This window comes from Pseudophryne corroboree, chromosome 5, assembly GCF_028390025.1.
Source record: "Pseudophryne corroboree isolate aPseCor3 chromosome 5, aPseCor3.hap2, whole genome shotgun sequence".
Lineage (NCBI taxonomy): Eukaryota > Metazoa > Chordata > Amphibia > Anura > Myobatrachidae > Pseudophryne > Pseudophryne corroboree.
This window is the reverse complement of record NC_086448.1, coordinates 545,667,613-545,683,142: the sequence shown is the minus strand read 5'-3', so window position 1 is coordinate 545,683,142 and position 15,530 is coordinate 545,667,613. Positions and strand designations below refer to the sequence as shown.

The 15,530-nt window shown below is 46.7% G+C and overlaps 1 protein-coding gene across 2 annotated transcripts in view; it reads left to right on the top strand.

The window, feature by feature from the left end:
• The window catches only part of NUP153 (nucleoporin 153), a 336,682-nt gene that overhangs the window by 101,556 nt on the left and 219,596 nt on the right, over positions 1 to 15,530 (top strand). For both annotated transcript variants that reach the window (XM_063923224.1, XM_063923223.1), the window contains exon 5: positions 5,624 to 5,749. In XM_063923224.1, the coding sequence (XP_063779294.1) occupies positions 5,624 to 5,749 (126 nt within the window). The remainder of the gene's footprint in view (positions 1 to 5,623; positions 5,750 to 15,530) is intronic.

The window sequence follows — 15,530 nt, the reverse complement described above, 5'->3', positions numbered from 1 at the left end:
TGAAAAGTAGGCAGATAACTTGTCATCTGAGATAGATACCCTGGACAGGGATAATGTGCTTTTGGCTTTGGGTCATATCAGAGACGCTGCAGCATATTTAAAAGAAGCTGCAAGGGATATTGGCCTTTTGGGATCAAGGGCCAATGCCATGGCAGTCTCTGCTAGGAGGGCATTGTGGATTCATCAATGGAATGCTGATGCTGACTCGAAGGCTATGGAGTCTGTCGTTTAACGGTGGTGTCTTGTTTGGTGATGGCCTTACTGACCTGGTATCTATGGCTACCGCGGGTAAGTCGTCATTTTTACCTTATGTTCCTGCGCAACAAAAGAAACTGCCCCACTATCAGATGCAGTCCTTTCGGCCCAATAAATTCAAAAAAGGACGGGTATCCTACTTCCTTGCAGCGAGAGGAAAAGGAAAGGGAAAAAGGTCACAGGCTGTGGCAAGTTCCCAAGAACAGAAGTCCCCTCCGGCTTCTACCAAATCCACCGCATGACGCTGGGGCTCCTCTGCGGGATTCCGCACCAGTCGGGGCACGTCTCAAACTCTTCAGTCAGGTCTGGGTTCGATCAGATCTGGATCCTTGGATATTAGAAATAGTAACCCAAGGGTACAAGTTAGAGTTTCAAGACGTGCCCCCTCACCGATTTTTCAAATCGGCCTTGCTAGCTTCTCTTCCAGAAAGGGAGGTTGTATGCGCTGCAATACTAAAGCTGTGTCAAAATCAAGTAATTGTCACGGTACCCCCATCACAACAGGGGGAGGGTTTTTATTCGAGTTTGTTCGTGGTGCCGAAGCTGGATGGCTCAGTCAGACCGATTCTTAACCTAAAATCCCTCAATTTCTTTCTAAAAAAAAATTCAAATTCAAGATGGAATCTCTCCGAGCAGTGATCTCCAGTCTGGAGGAGGGGGATTTTAAGGTGTCGGTCGACATAAAGGATGCGTACTTGCACGTCCCCATATATGCTGTTCAGGATTGTCATTACCAGTTTCAGACGTTGCCGTTTGGTCTGTCCACGGCTCCGAGCATTTTCACCAAGGTTATGGCGGAAATGATGGTTCTCCTGCGCAAGCAGGGAGTCACAATTATCCCGTACTTGGCCGATCTCCTGATAAAGGCGAGATCCAAGGAACAATTGCTGAAAAACGTTGTGCTCTCTGACGATTCTGCAACAACATGGTTGGCTCCTAAACTTGCCAAAATCGCAGTTGGTTCCGACAACACTGCTGTCGTTCCTGGGTATGATTATGGATACAGAATTCGTTTTTCTTCCAGTGGAAAAGGCTCTAGAAATACAGTACATGGTAAAACAGATTCTGAAACCGGCAAGTGTCGATTCTTCAATGCACTCTGTTACTGGGGAAGATGGTGGCGGCCTACGAGGCCATTCAGTATGGCAGGTTCCATGCCAGCGTGTTTCAGTGTAACCTGCTGGACAAGTGGTCCGGGTCTCACCTGGACATGCACCGGAAAATATTCCTATATTCCAGGACCAGGATCTCCCTTCTGTGGTGGCTGCACAGTTCTCACCTTCTGGAGGGACGCAGGTTCGGGATTCAGGATTGGATCCTGGTGACCACAGATGCAAGTCTCCGAGGCTGGGGAGCAGTCACACAGGGGAGAAATTTTCAGGGAAAATGGTCAAGCCAGGAAGATTATCTGTACATAAACATTCTGGAATTATGGGCCATTTACAACGGCATTCTGCAAGCGGAACATCTTCGCGGTCTGCCCGTCTTGATTCAGTCAGACAACATAACAGCAGTGGTGTACATAAACCGCCAGGGCGGAAAAAATAGCAGAGCGGCGATGGCCGGGGCCACCGAAGGTTCTTTGCTGGGCGGAAAGACGTGCAATCGCTCTGTCAGCGGTCTTCATTCCAGGAGTAGACAACTGGGAAGCAGACACGATCGAGAGGTCTTTGCAGAAGTGACAAGTCGTTGGGGAATTCCTCAAATAGACATGATGGCGTCCAGCCTCAACAAGAAACTTCAGAGATATTGTTCCAGGTCAAGGGACCCTCAAGCGATAGCGGTGGATGCCCTAGTGACACCGTGGGTGTTTCCGTCGGTATATGTGTTCCCTCCACTTCCTCTCATTCCAAAGGTAATAACGATAAGAACAACAAGGGTTCAGGCGATACTCATTGTTCCAGATTGGCCAAGGAGGGCCTGGTATCGAGATCTTCAGGAATTGCTCATAGAAGATCCCTGGTCTCTAACTCTACGGGAGGACCTGTTACAACAAGGGCCGTGCGTGTATCAAGACTTACTGCAGCTGCGTTTGACGGCATGGCGGTTGAACGCCAAATCCTAGCACGGAAGGGTATTCCCAGTGAAGTCATTCCCACACTTTTTCAGGCTAGAAAAGCAGTAACGGCAAAGCATTACCACCGTATTTGGAGGATATATGTGTCTTGGTGTGAATCCAAGAAGGCTCCTACGGAAGAATTTCAGCTGGGGCGTTTGCTCCATTTTTTGCAAGCAGGTGTGGATGCGGGCCTTAAGTTGGGCTCTATTAAAGTACAAATTTCGGCCTTGTCAATCTTCTTTCAGAAAGAATTGCCCTCCCTTCCAGAAGTTCAGACCTTTGTGAAAGGCACCAAAAAACACAGACCAAATATTACGCTCAGGCGCTCACAAAACAAATATACACTTCCCACAAATTTTTGATGCAGTAGAGCTGGGGGTTTTCTTCCTCTCGATTTTCAAGACGTATTCATATGAAAAAAAAACCCAGGACATACACCCTGATCCTCGTGTATTATTGTGGGGTAATAGGGATATTCACTCTATACAATTTCCCATGGAACAATAAGAGTAACGGGGAGTCCCCCCTTCCAAAACACGAACAGTGCAGAGGGAACACACATATAAATCAGATCTTTGTGGTTAATCATCCATCACCATGTGTGCAAAGAATATCGGGGTTGCCCCCTATATATGGCACTCACGATTTTGCTGATACACAATATGCACGTAGGTGGGTCTTTTCTTTTCCACTCCTTAGTTTAAAAGGCCATGCACGTTTTCTCCAAAAGAAATATATCTGAGATGGATGTTGAAGTAAAAAATTATTTTTAATTTTGACAAACAAACATCCGGTAAAAGCAAATGGTGATCATACCCAGGCGGATAAAGGCGATAGGTGTTGTGCATAAATAACGGGGCCCCGTTAGTCTGATCTCCTTCAATCTCCACAAGGGTACGTCTATTCGTCCAGTGCAGGCCTCCCCACCAACGCGTTTCGACCCGTGCCAGGGTCTTTGTCAAGGTGTGAGGGATGCCTGCATGTTATTCCTTATTTACCCCCCTAATAACACATTCATTTCAGGTGTTTTCCCTAGAGAAAATTCGCCAGGGATCTGCATAGGTCATCACCTAATCTATACAATGCTGAATCTTTCTATTCCCTATACATAGTCCCGGACCGCGGGTGACTTCCGTTCTTCCGATACGGAAGTTATGTAATCCACTCGCTCCAAATCCTATTCTGGTGTCCATAGAACTATCTTTCTCTCTCGTCGCAGAAGTGACGTCACTTCGCAGCGCACCTCCGTCCACAGGTCCTCTCGGCCATTCTCGCCCCCACCAAGATGGTCGTCCGCTTACGAAATGCCCCACTTCCTGTCCATCCGTTCTACCTCCTCATATGGATTTCTCAGCCCGGACTTTTTAGTTCCACAACATAGTATTCTTCTCCTCATTCCATCTAAAACAAAGATGGTGTGTAAAATATATATATACAAAACATCCATCTATATCCCGATAAATGTCCTTAAAATACCATGGATAATTACACATGAACTAAATGCTAAACAAGAATTTAAAAATTTACATAAAATCACAAAAACCACTTGACTTCAAAATCTTGATTTAACCCTACTGGTACCAAGGTTTTGAATGTATGTATGAGTTTCATTTCTGACTTTGCTAAACGAACAGTGGTATTTTTATCTCTTTCTGTGGGCTTAATATGCTTAATCCCAAAAAAGCCTTTTTATATGACTTACAGAACAGTTGTGTTGTTTTAAAGTGTGCAGATAGAGAATGCGTTTCAAGACCATTTTTTATGTTCCTCAGATGTTCCCCAAGTCTGACCTTAAGAGGTCTAGAAGTCCGACCAATGTAGAACTTATCGCAAACTATGGTGTAAAGGCGTGCTGCACATCCAACCTCCATTTGTGCCCCCTGTGGCACCGTGGAATCTTAATGTGGTGTTGCAGTTCCTGCAATCTCATTGGTTTGAACCTTTTACGTAAGGTTGAGTTAAAATTCCTTACTTGGAAAGTAGTCATGTTGTTGGCCTTGGCATCTGCAAGGCGGGTATCTGAGTTGGCGGCTTTGTCTCACAAATGCCCCTATTTAATCTTCCATGCTGATAGAGCGGAGTTGAGAACTCTGCAGCAATTTCTGCCAAAAGTGGTTTCATAATTTCACGTAAACCAGCCTATTGTGGTGCCAGCGGCTACTGATGCCTTGGCGTATTCGAAGTCTCTCGATGTGGTCAGAGCTTTTAAGATCTATGTCGCCAGAATGGCGCAGATTAGGAAAACAGAGGCTCTGTTTGTCCTGTGGGCTCCCAACAAGATTGGGGCTCCTGCTTCCAAGCAGACTATTGCACGCTGGATCTGTAATACGATTCAGCAGGCTCATTCTACGGCAGGATTGCCGTTACCGAAATCTGTAAAAGCCCATTCTACCAGAAAGGTGGGCTCATCCTGGGCGGCTGCCCGAGGGGTCTCGGCATTACAGCTTTGCCGAGCTGCTACTTGGTCGGGTTCAAACACCTTTGCGAAGTTTTACAAGTTTGATACCCTGGCTAATGAGGACCTCTTGTTTGGTCAACCGGTGCTGCAGAGTCATCCGCACACTCCCGCCCGTTCTAGAGCTTTGGTATAAACCCCATGGTTCTTGAAGCATCCCCAGCATCCTCTAGGACGTATGAGAAAATAGGATTTTAATACCTACCGGTAAATCCTTTTCTCTTAGTCCGTAGAGGATGCTGGGCGCCCGTCCCAGTGGGGGCTGTATCTGCAGTTTGGTTATGGTTACTCTCCTGTTGAGTTAAGTTCAGTCAGTCTGTGGCTGATGTTGGTCATGCCGTTGCATGCGTTGTTGTTGAATGCCATGTTGTACGGCGTGTTTGAGGTGTGAGCTGGTATGTATCTCACCTTAGTTTAAAAATTAAATAAATCCTTTTTCTCAATGTCAGTCTTCCTGGGCACAGTTCCTATAACTGGAGTCTGGAGGAGGGGCATAGAGGGAGGAGCCAGTTCACATCCCTTTTAAAGTCTTAAAGTGCCCATGTCTCCTGCGGATCCCGTCTATACTCCTTGGTTCTTGAAGCATCCCCAGCATCCTCTACGGACTAAGAGAAAAGGATTTACCGGTAGGTATTAAAATCCTATTATTATTTTTTTTCTACAATTTTGACGTGCAAGTTTATATTGACATCCTTTCTATCCTGTCTTGCTTGTAGTGGTGTTCCCCCCCCCCCTGGATTTTCTGTAGTACTATGTGGTTTAGTAAAGTAAATTCTAATCAACCCTATGTTGATGCTCACTGTTATGTATTTTGTGGATGTGATGGTTTTAATAAAAATTATTTTTTTTTGCAGTCTCTTGGAAACACATCAGTCTCGAAACCCAGTTTTCTTGGTGACTCTCCTTTCTATCCTGGCAAAACGACGTATGGTGGCGCAGCTGCGTCACGTGTATCTAAAGTCCGCAGTACACCATATCAGGTAAATGAACTACAGTGTTTCATGTGCTAGCAATCAAATTCTATCTATAAACTCTATAAAATGATGTGTAAATGTATGAGATGGTAATTCATGAATTCAGTCTGCATGCAATTTGTAGTACCTCATGATCTCGACATTAAGGAAGAATAGCTAATGCTTAACTCCTCCTTTTCTCTTACGTTCTAGTGGATACTGGGGAATACCATGGAGTATAGATCGGGTCCACTGGTGCCTGGCACTTTTAGAAATGAATACTATGTGCTGGCTCCTCCCCTCTATGCCCCTCCTAGTTTAGTTTAGTTTAGAAAATGTGCCCAAGGAGCGGGGTGCATTCTGTTTGCTCTCCGGAGCGTTTTCTTCAGAAATGTATTTAAGTTTATTTTCAGGCACATTGGTTGGCAACGAGTCTGCCTGCGTCGTGGGACTTAAGGGGGGTTCAGAACCAACTTCCATGGAGTTAATCGTTCGTCATCCCAGCTGACAGGACACTGTGCTCCTGAGGTGATGATCTCACACTCCCAGAGAGTGATCCCACGCCAGCAGCATGCTGCCACCCCTTAACAGATGCCGAAGACAGACGAGGTGTGGTGAGCGAGGTGCGGTGCATGATGGCGGCATGAGGGACATTGTTCACCCAGCTCCGGGCCGCGGTGTACACTGACTACCCAGACTGGCAAAAGTAAACGGGGGCTATATACACTCTCGTTTTACACATTATAAGGAGAGCCAGTATAAAAATAATGCAGGGACTGCACATCATTATGGGGGCGGGGCTTCCTGGAGAGCGGGACCAGAAGCCACACTGTGCCATTTCCTGCTGCTGTTACACAGGCTACATGCAGAGACTGCTCCTACAGGACCCACTAAACAACCGTTGTAAACTGGAACCAGGGGGTTATATTGAGGAGGGAACTCCCTATCAGCGGTTTTACTGCTATGTGGACAATTACACTCAGGTCACCCAGTGGGGCGCTGCTCAGTCTGTGGTGTAGTGTGCTGGTTCCCATATCTCTGTCACTCCTTTCAGGGTAGTCTGGGTTATTGTGCATATCTCACTAATACCGCTGTGTTTTTCATACTAATCTCTGTACCGTCTGCTCAGGCATGTCTGCTAATAAGTCTGTGTGTACTTTATGCAAGGCTAAGTTTACACCTTCCTCACAGGGGTCACTTATGTGTACTTTAGTGCTCAATTCCTTCACAAGGTAGTGATGTGCAGGCACCAGAGTGGATAGAATCATTGAAAACTATGATTTCCAATTTTAAGTCAAATTTGACAACGGCTGAGCAAGAAATACGAGCACTGAAGCAAACTATGGACACATTTATGGTAACTTCTGCCGACCACAGACAGGCTCTTTCAGGTAGGTGCTCGGCTTCAACACTTCGTCCACATATGAGCAGAGTCCTGCCGGGGGTTGAGGGACCTCATATCCCAAGGATACCGACTGAAATTCCAGGAAATCCCTCCTCTCAGACTTTTCAGGTCAGGCTTTTACCAGCTTCACAGGAAGCCAGGGTTTCCTTACAGCAGGCAGTGCAAAAACTGCTTTCTACAGGAGTTGCTGTTCCAGTGCCTCCTCAGCTGCACACAAAGGGGTTTTACTCGAGTCTCTTTGTGGTTCCGAAGCAGGATGGCTTGGTAAGACCGATCTTGAATGTCCAGTACCTGAACCCGTATCTTCTGGTGTTCAAATTCAAGATGGAATCTCTGAGAGCTGTGATAGCGAATCTGGAGGAGGGGGAGTTTCTTGTGTCCCTGGATATAAAGGACACATACCTACATATCCCAATTTGGCCCCCTCACCAAGCGTTCCTCAGGTTCGCGATTCTGGACCAGCATTACCAGTTTCAGGCCTTACCCTTCGGTCTTTCCACATCCCCAAGGGTAATCACAAAGGTTATTGTGAAAATTATGCTACAACTGCACATGAGGGGTGTACAAATAATTCTTTACCTGGACTATCTCCTCATAAAGGCGGTGTCCAGGGAACAGCTTCTGCACAGCATTGACTTGACTACTCGTTTGCTTACAGAGCACGGATGGATACTCCATTTCCAGAAATCTCACTTGTAATTGTCTTAGAGAATTCAGTTTCTGGGGATGATCCTGAATACAGTGTCTCGGAAGGTTTACCTTTCCAGGGACAAGACCTTGACTATTCAGTCTATGGTCCGGATGGTGCTGAAACCTTGTGTGGTCTCGATTCACCTTTTTGTATCCATTTGCTGGGCAAGATGGTGGACTCCTACGAGGCGATGCAGTACGACAGTTTCCATGCGCAACCGTTTCAACTGGATTTGTTGGACAGATGGTCGGGATCTCACCTGCACATGCATCAGCATATAACCCTGTCACCAAAAGCACGGATATCCCTACTATGGTTGCTGCAAGTTTCCCATCTGGTGGAGGGTCGGAGCTACAACACCCTATCATGGATGCTATTGAAAACTGATGCCAGCCTCTGGGGTTGGGCTGTGACTCAAGGAGCGCAGTTCCAGGGGATGTGGTCTTTTTCAGTAATCTGCTCTTCCAATCAACATCCTGGAACTCCGGGCGGTTTACAACGCTCTCATACAGGCATCATCCCTCCTTTGGAATCAGGCCATCCAGTTGCAGTTGGAAGATGCCAAGGTGGTGGCATACATCAACTGGCAGAGAGGAACCAGAAACAGGGCTGCAATGCAAGAGGTGTCAAGAATAGTCCTCTAGGCGGAAGCCAACGCAAGAGCCATCTCGGACGTTTACATTCCAGGAGTGGACACCTGGGAAGCGGACTTTCTAAGCAGGCACGACCTACATCTGGAGGAATGGGACCTCCACCCTCAGGTGTTTCAACAAGTCATTCACCAGTGGGGTTGTCCACAGATCGACCTGATGGCTTCTTGTCTCAACAAGAAACTTTGTCATTACTGCTCCAGAACTAGGGACCCATAGGCGGTTGCGGTAGATGCTCTGACAATGCCATGGAATTACCACTTTGTTTACCTGTTTCCTCCGATTCCTCTAATCCCAAGAGTTCTGAAAAGACTCTAAAAGGAAAGGGTTTAGGAATTCTCATTGCCGCGGATTTGCCTCTGCGATCCTGGTATGCGGACCTCCTGACCCTTTCGTTGGAGGAACCCGGGCCTCTGCCACTTCTCGAGGACCACCTTCAGCAAGGACCCTTCGTCTATCCAGACTTACAGTGGCTACGTTTGACGGCCTGGAGGTTGAGAGGGAAGTTTTAACCAGGAAGGGTCTTCCATCCAAGGTAATTTCCACTATGGTTCAGGCCCGTAAGGTGGTTACCTCCAAACATTACCACCGTATTTGGAAGAAGTCTATTTCTTGGTGTGAGGGTCAAAAATGTTCTCCTCTGGAATTCCGTCTGGGCCGTTTTTTTACTGTTCCTGCAAACAGAAGTGGATAAGGCCCTATGATTACGCTCCATCAAGGTTCAGATCTCAGCTCTCCATCTTCTTTCAGAAAGAACTGGTGGTACTTTCTTAAGTAGAGACCTTTATCAAGGGGGTGTTGCACATTCAGCCACCCATTGTTCCTCCCACTGCTCCGTGGGACCTCCAATGTGGTGTTGACCTTTCTCCAGTTGGATTGGTTTGAACCCTTGCAGAGGGTTGACTTCAAATACCTGACATGGAAGACTCTTATGTTACTGGCCTTGGTTTCGGCCAGGCGTGTCGGAATTGCGGGCCTTGTCCTGTAAGAACCCTTACTTGTTGTTTCATGAGGATAGGGCGGAGCTCAGAACTCACCCACAGTTTTTGCCGAAAGTGGTATCGGCCTTTCATGTGAATCAACTTATTGTGGTTCCAGTCTTATCTGACACTTCAGTTGCTCCAAAGTCCCTGCATGTTGTACGTGCTTTGAGGCTTTACATCAAAAGGACGGCTCGTCACAGGAAGTCTGACTCTCTCTTCGTCCTTTTATGATGCTAAGAAAATTGATTGTCCTGCCTCCAAGCAGTCCATTGCTCGTTGGCTCAAATGGACTATCCAATAAGCCTATACTTCAGCAGCTCTGCCGCTGCCGAGTTCTGTTCAGGCCCACTCCATAAGGTCGGTGGGTTCTTCCTGGGCGGCTGCCCGGGGAGTCTCAGCATTACAGTTGTTCCGTGCAGCAACTTGGTCTGGTGTGAGCACCTTTGTTAAACTTTACAGGTTTGACACCTGGGCCAAAGATGACCTTCAGTTTGGTCAGGTGGTTTTGCAGGAGTCTTGGCACTCTCCCAACCATTCTGGGAGCTTTGGGACGTCCCCATGGTAATTTAGTATTCCCCAGTATCCACTAGGGCATAAGAGAAAATAGGAATTTAATACCTAGCGGTAATTCGTTTTCTCGTAGTCCGTAGTGGATACTGGGCACCCGCCTCAGTGCTTTTGTTTCTTCTTACCTGGTTGTAAGTGTTATGGTTGGGTTTGCTGTTGCTTTTCCTGTTCCATGTTTGCTTAGCATTGCTATCCTTCTATAGTTAGCGTGGCTTTCCTCTGTTCTGGTTAGCTCTGCTATCTTATTGTTTGTGTTGGTTCGTTACCTCACCGCTTTTGTGTTATATCCTTCTATTAAAGTATGTCCATCTCCTCTGGCACAGTTTCCTAGACTGAGTCTGCTAGGAGGGGCATAGAGGTGAGGAGCCAGCACACGCTATTCATTTCTTAAAGTGCCAGGCTCCAGTGGACCCGATCTATACCCCATGGTAATCTAGTATTCCCCAGTATCCACCACGGACTACGAGAAAAGGAGTTACTGGTAGGTATTAAATTCCTTTTTTTGTTATTTTGTTTCTCTGAAGAGTGCTTTTGCATTTTCTATATTGTATTACTATTCAGATTTATTTAATTCTAATAATAAGTATGACTATTGCTTAACATTCATTATTTTTTTTATTATTTTTTTTGATTGTCCATTTTCATCTATTTCGGAGTGTTCTTTGTATGTACTAAGATGTAAAAAAATTGGTTTTATTGAAAGATTTAAAATACTATCAAATCCTCCAACATTATTCTTAGAAAGCATTAAAACAATGGTGGTTCAAGGTTTCGAATACATGATTATATTTTTTCCCCCCCCCCATTATAACATTAATGTAAAAAAAAAAGTCTGGTTTAAATTTAAAAAGAAAATCTTTGGTTTCTTTAAAAAAAATAAAAATAATTTTTTTTTATTTTTTTTTTTTTGGGTGACATTGAGTTGTATGTTCAAAATTATTTGTAATAGTGGAAAGGGGCAAATTAGACATCCAGGTGATAAAACTGCGTTGGAGTGCTCTACTCGTATGCCTCTGGGTTCGGTACGTGTACGGGATCCCAATCTTGAAAATCCTGATGGGGCGAGGCAAGTATTCTAGTGCCTGTCCCCTACCACCTAACGTATCCCTGGTTGTATCTAACTCTTTCCCACTTTGTGCCCAAACCTAACTACCTCCCCAGTGGTGGCTAAATCTAACCTAAAAGTATCCTAGATTGAGTAAAAAAAGCCACAAATTCTTGCTTTTTATGCATTTGTTTCTGGGAGTAATATTTGTACATAGCGCATGTATTGCTTTTATATATTGCTGCTCCTAAACATGTCATCCTACATTGCAAATGTTGGAAATACAGAAAATGCAAATGGAAAGCTTAGGGGGTACCCAAGTGGAAACTGACTGAGAACACCAATCTGTTTTTTTTTTTTTAAAAGAGGCTAGCCAGAGCCGTCCACAGCAATATATTAATGAGAAATACATAGGAGGGTCTGCACCAAAGTGTGAGTGGGGACAAGTGGAAGTTTTAAGATTTAGGGTCTTATTCAGGTTTGTTAGCAAACCAACACAGTTAGCAATTGAGCAAAACTATGTTGTGCTGCAGGTTGGGTAGATGTAACATGTGCATAGACGGTTAGATTTGGGTTGGGTGTGTTCAAACTGAAATCTAAATTGCAGTGTAAAAATAAAGCAGCCAGTATTTACCCTGCACAGAAACAATATAACCCACCCAAATTTAACTCCCTGTGCATGTTACATCTGCCCCACTTGCAGTGCTACATTTGCTAACAAACCTGAATAACCCACTTAGTTTGTAACTGTTTTCTCTAACGTCCTAGAGGATGCTGGGACTCCATAAGGACCATGGGGATAGACGGGCTCCGCAGGAGACATGGGCACTTTAAGAAAGACTTTGACTCTGGGTGTGCACTGGCTCCTCCCTCTATGCCTCTCCTCCAGACCTCAGTTTGATACTGTGCCCAGAGGAGATGGGTGCACTGCAGGGAGCTCTCCTGAGTTTCCTGCTAAGAAAGTATTTTAATTAGGTTTTTTATTTTCAGGGAGCACTGCTGGCAACAGACTCCCTGCATCGTGGGACTGAGGAGAGAGAAACAGCCCTACTTCTCTGAGTTTCAAGGTCCTGTTTCTTAGGCTACTGGACACCATTAGCTCCAGAGGGAGTCGGAACACGGGTCTCACCCTGGAGTTCGTCCCAGAGCCACGCCGCCGTCCTCCTCGCAGAGCCAGAAGACAGAAGCCGGGTGAGTATGAGAAGTAAGAAGGCTTCAAAGGTGGCAGAAGACTTCGTGATCTTCACTGAGGTAATGCACAGCACTGCAGCTTTGCGCCATTGCTCCCATACACCTCACACACTCCGGTCACTGTAAGGGTGCAGGGCGCAGGGGGGGCACCCTGGGCAGCAATATAAACCTCTATTATGGCATAAACACATTATATACATGTACAGCTGGGCACTGTACATGTATATAAAGAGCCCCCGCCATGTTTTTGAATAATTTGAGCAGGACAGAAGCCCGCCGCCGAGGAGGCGGGGCTTCTCCCTCAGCACTCACCAGCGCCATTTTTCTCCACAGCACAGCGCTGAGAGGAAGCTCCCCGGACTCTCCCCTGCTTACTGAGGTGACAGTGGGTTTTTCAAGAGGGGGGGGCACATAATTGGCGAAAAACGTGTTAATTCAGCGCTACTGGGGAAACATTCTGTGTTTTGCCTGGGTTATATAGCGCTGGGGTGTGTGCTGGCATACACTCTCTCTGTCTCTCCAAAGGTCCTGGTGGGGAACTGTCTTCAAAAGAGTACGAGGATCGTCCTTTTTTGCCAGAGGTAAGGGCAGAGGAAAAAAGCTGCACACAGCTAGTTCCCAGGAACAGAAGTCCTCCCCTGCCTCTGCAAAATCCACCGCATGACGCTGGGGCTTCCCTGTGGGAGTCCGCTCAAGTGGGGGCACGTCTTCGACTTTTCAGTCACATCTGGGTTCATTCACAGATGGATCCCTGGGTAATAGAAATTGTTTCTCAGGGATACAAGCTGGAATTCGAAGAGGTGCCTCCTCGCCGGTTTTTCAAATCCGCTCTACCTGCGGCTCCTTCAGAGAGGGAGTTAGTGTTGAATGCAATACAAAAATTGTATCTTCAACAGGTAGTGGTTAAGGTTCCTCTACTGCAGCAAGGAAAGGGTTATTACTGAACCCTGTTTGTGGTTCCGAAACCGGACGGTTCGTCAGACCCATTTTGAATTTAAAATCCCTGAACCTATACTTGAAAAGGTTCAAATTCAAGATGGAATCGCTCAGGGCGGTCATCGCCAGCCTGGAAGGGGGGGATTTTATGGTTTCCCTGGACATAAAGGATGCATACCTTCATGTTCCAATATTTCCTCATCAGGCGTTCCTGAGATTTGCTGTACAAGATTGTCATTACCAATTTCAGACGTTGCCGTTTGGGCTTTCAACGGCCACAAGGATTTTCACCAAGGTAATGGCGGAAATGATGGTGCTCCTGCGCAAGCGAGGGGTCACAATTATCCCGTACTTGGACGATCTCCTCATAAAAGCGAGATCTCGGGAGAAGTTACTGGACAGCGTGTCTCTGTCTTTGAAGGTGTTACAGCAACACGGCTGGATTCTCAATATCCCGAAGTTACAATTGGTTCCCACGACTTGTTTGACCTTCTTAGGCATGATTCTGGATACGGACCAGAAAAGGGTTTATCTTACGATAGAAAAGGCCCAGGAACTCATGACTCTGGTCAGGGAGCTATTGAAGCCAAAACAGGGGTCAGTGCATCACTGCACTCGAGTCCTGGGGAAAATGGTGGCATCGTACGAAGCCATTCCCTTCGGCAGGTTCCATGCGAGGACCTTCCAATGGGACCTATTGGACAAGTGGTCCGGGTCACATCTACAAATGCATCAGAGGATCACCCTGTCCCCCAGAGCAAGGGTGTCTCTCCTGTGGTGGCTGCAGAGTGCTCACCTCCTAGAGGGTCGCAGGTTCGGCATTCAGGACTGGATCCGGGTGACCACAGACGCAAGTCTCCGAGGTTGGGGAGCAGTCACGCAGGGAAGAAATTTCCAAGGTCTTTGGTCGGGTCTAGAGACTTGTCTCCACATCAACATCCTGCAGTTGAGGGCCATATACAACGCCCTACGTCAAGCGGAGGCATTACTTTGCGACAAACCAGTTCTGATTCAGTCGGACAATGTCACCGCAGTAGCTCATGTAAACCGCCAAGGCGGCACAAGGAGCAGGGTGGCAATGGCGGAAGCCACCAGGATTCTTCGATGGGCGGAAAATCATGTAAGCGCACTGTCAGCAGTGTTCATTCCGGGAGTGGACAACTGGGAAGCAGACTTCCTCAGCAGACACGACCTGCATCCGGGAGAGTGGGTACTTCATCAGGAAGTCTTCGCGCAGATCGCAGGTCGGTGGGAACTGCCCCAGATAGACATGATGGCGTCCCGTCTCAACACAAAGTTAAAAAGGTATTGCGCCAGGTCAAGAGATCCTCAGGCGATAGCTGTGGACGCCCTGGTGACATCGTGGGTGTTTCGGTCGGTCTATGTGGATCCTCCTCTTCCTCTTAAACCCAAGGTGTTGAGAATAATAAGACAAAGAAGAGTGAGAACAATCCTCATTGTTCCAGATTGGCCGCGAAGGACTTGGTATCCGGATCTACAGGAATTGCTCACAGAAGATCCGTGGCCTCTTCCTTTAAGGCAGGACCTGCTGCAGCAGGGGCCCTGTCTGTTCCAAGACTTACCGCGGCTGCGTTTGACGGCATGGCGGTTTAACGCCAGATCCTAGCGGACAAAGGTATTCCGGATGAGGTCATTTCTACACTAATAAAGGCTAGGAAGGACGTGACATCAAAACATTATCACCGAATATGGAGAAAATATGTTTCTTGGTGTGAGGCCAGGAATGCTCCTACGGAGGAATTCCATCTGGGTCGTCTCCTTCACTTCCTGCAAACTGGAGTGAATTTGGGCCTAAAATTAGGCTCCATTAAAGTTCAGATTTCGGCCTTATCCATTTTCTTTCAAAAGGAATTGGCCTCTCTACCTGAAGTACAGACTTTTGTAAAGGGAGTACTACATATTCAGCCTCCTTTTGTACCTCCGGTGGCGCCTTGTGACCTTAACGTGGTGTTAAGTTTCCTTAAGTCACATTGGTTTGAACCATTCAAAACGGTGGCATTAAAATATCTCGCTTGGAAGGTGGTCATGTTGTTAGCCTTGGCTTCGGCTAGGCGAGTTTCGGAATTGGCGGTTTTATCACATAAAAGCCCCTATCTGGTTTTCCATATGGATAGAGCGGAGTTGCGGACCCGTCCTCGATTCCTACCTAAGGTGGTCTCATCCTTTCATATGAACCAACCTATTGTCGTGCCTGTGGCTACACGTGACTTGGAGGATTCCGAGTCCCTTGATGTGGTCAGGGCTTTGAAAATTTACGTGGCCAGAACGGCTAGGATCAGAAAAACAGAAGCACTGTTTGTCCTGTATGCAGCCAACAAG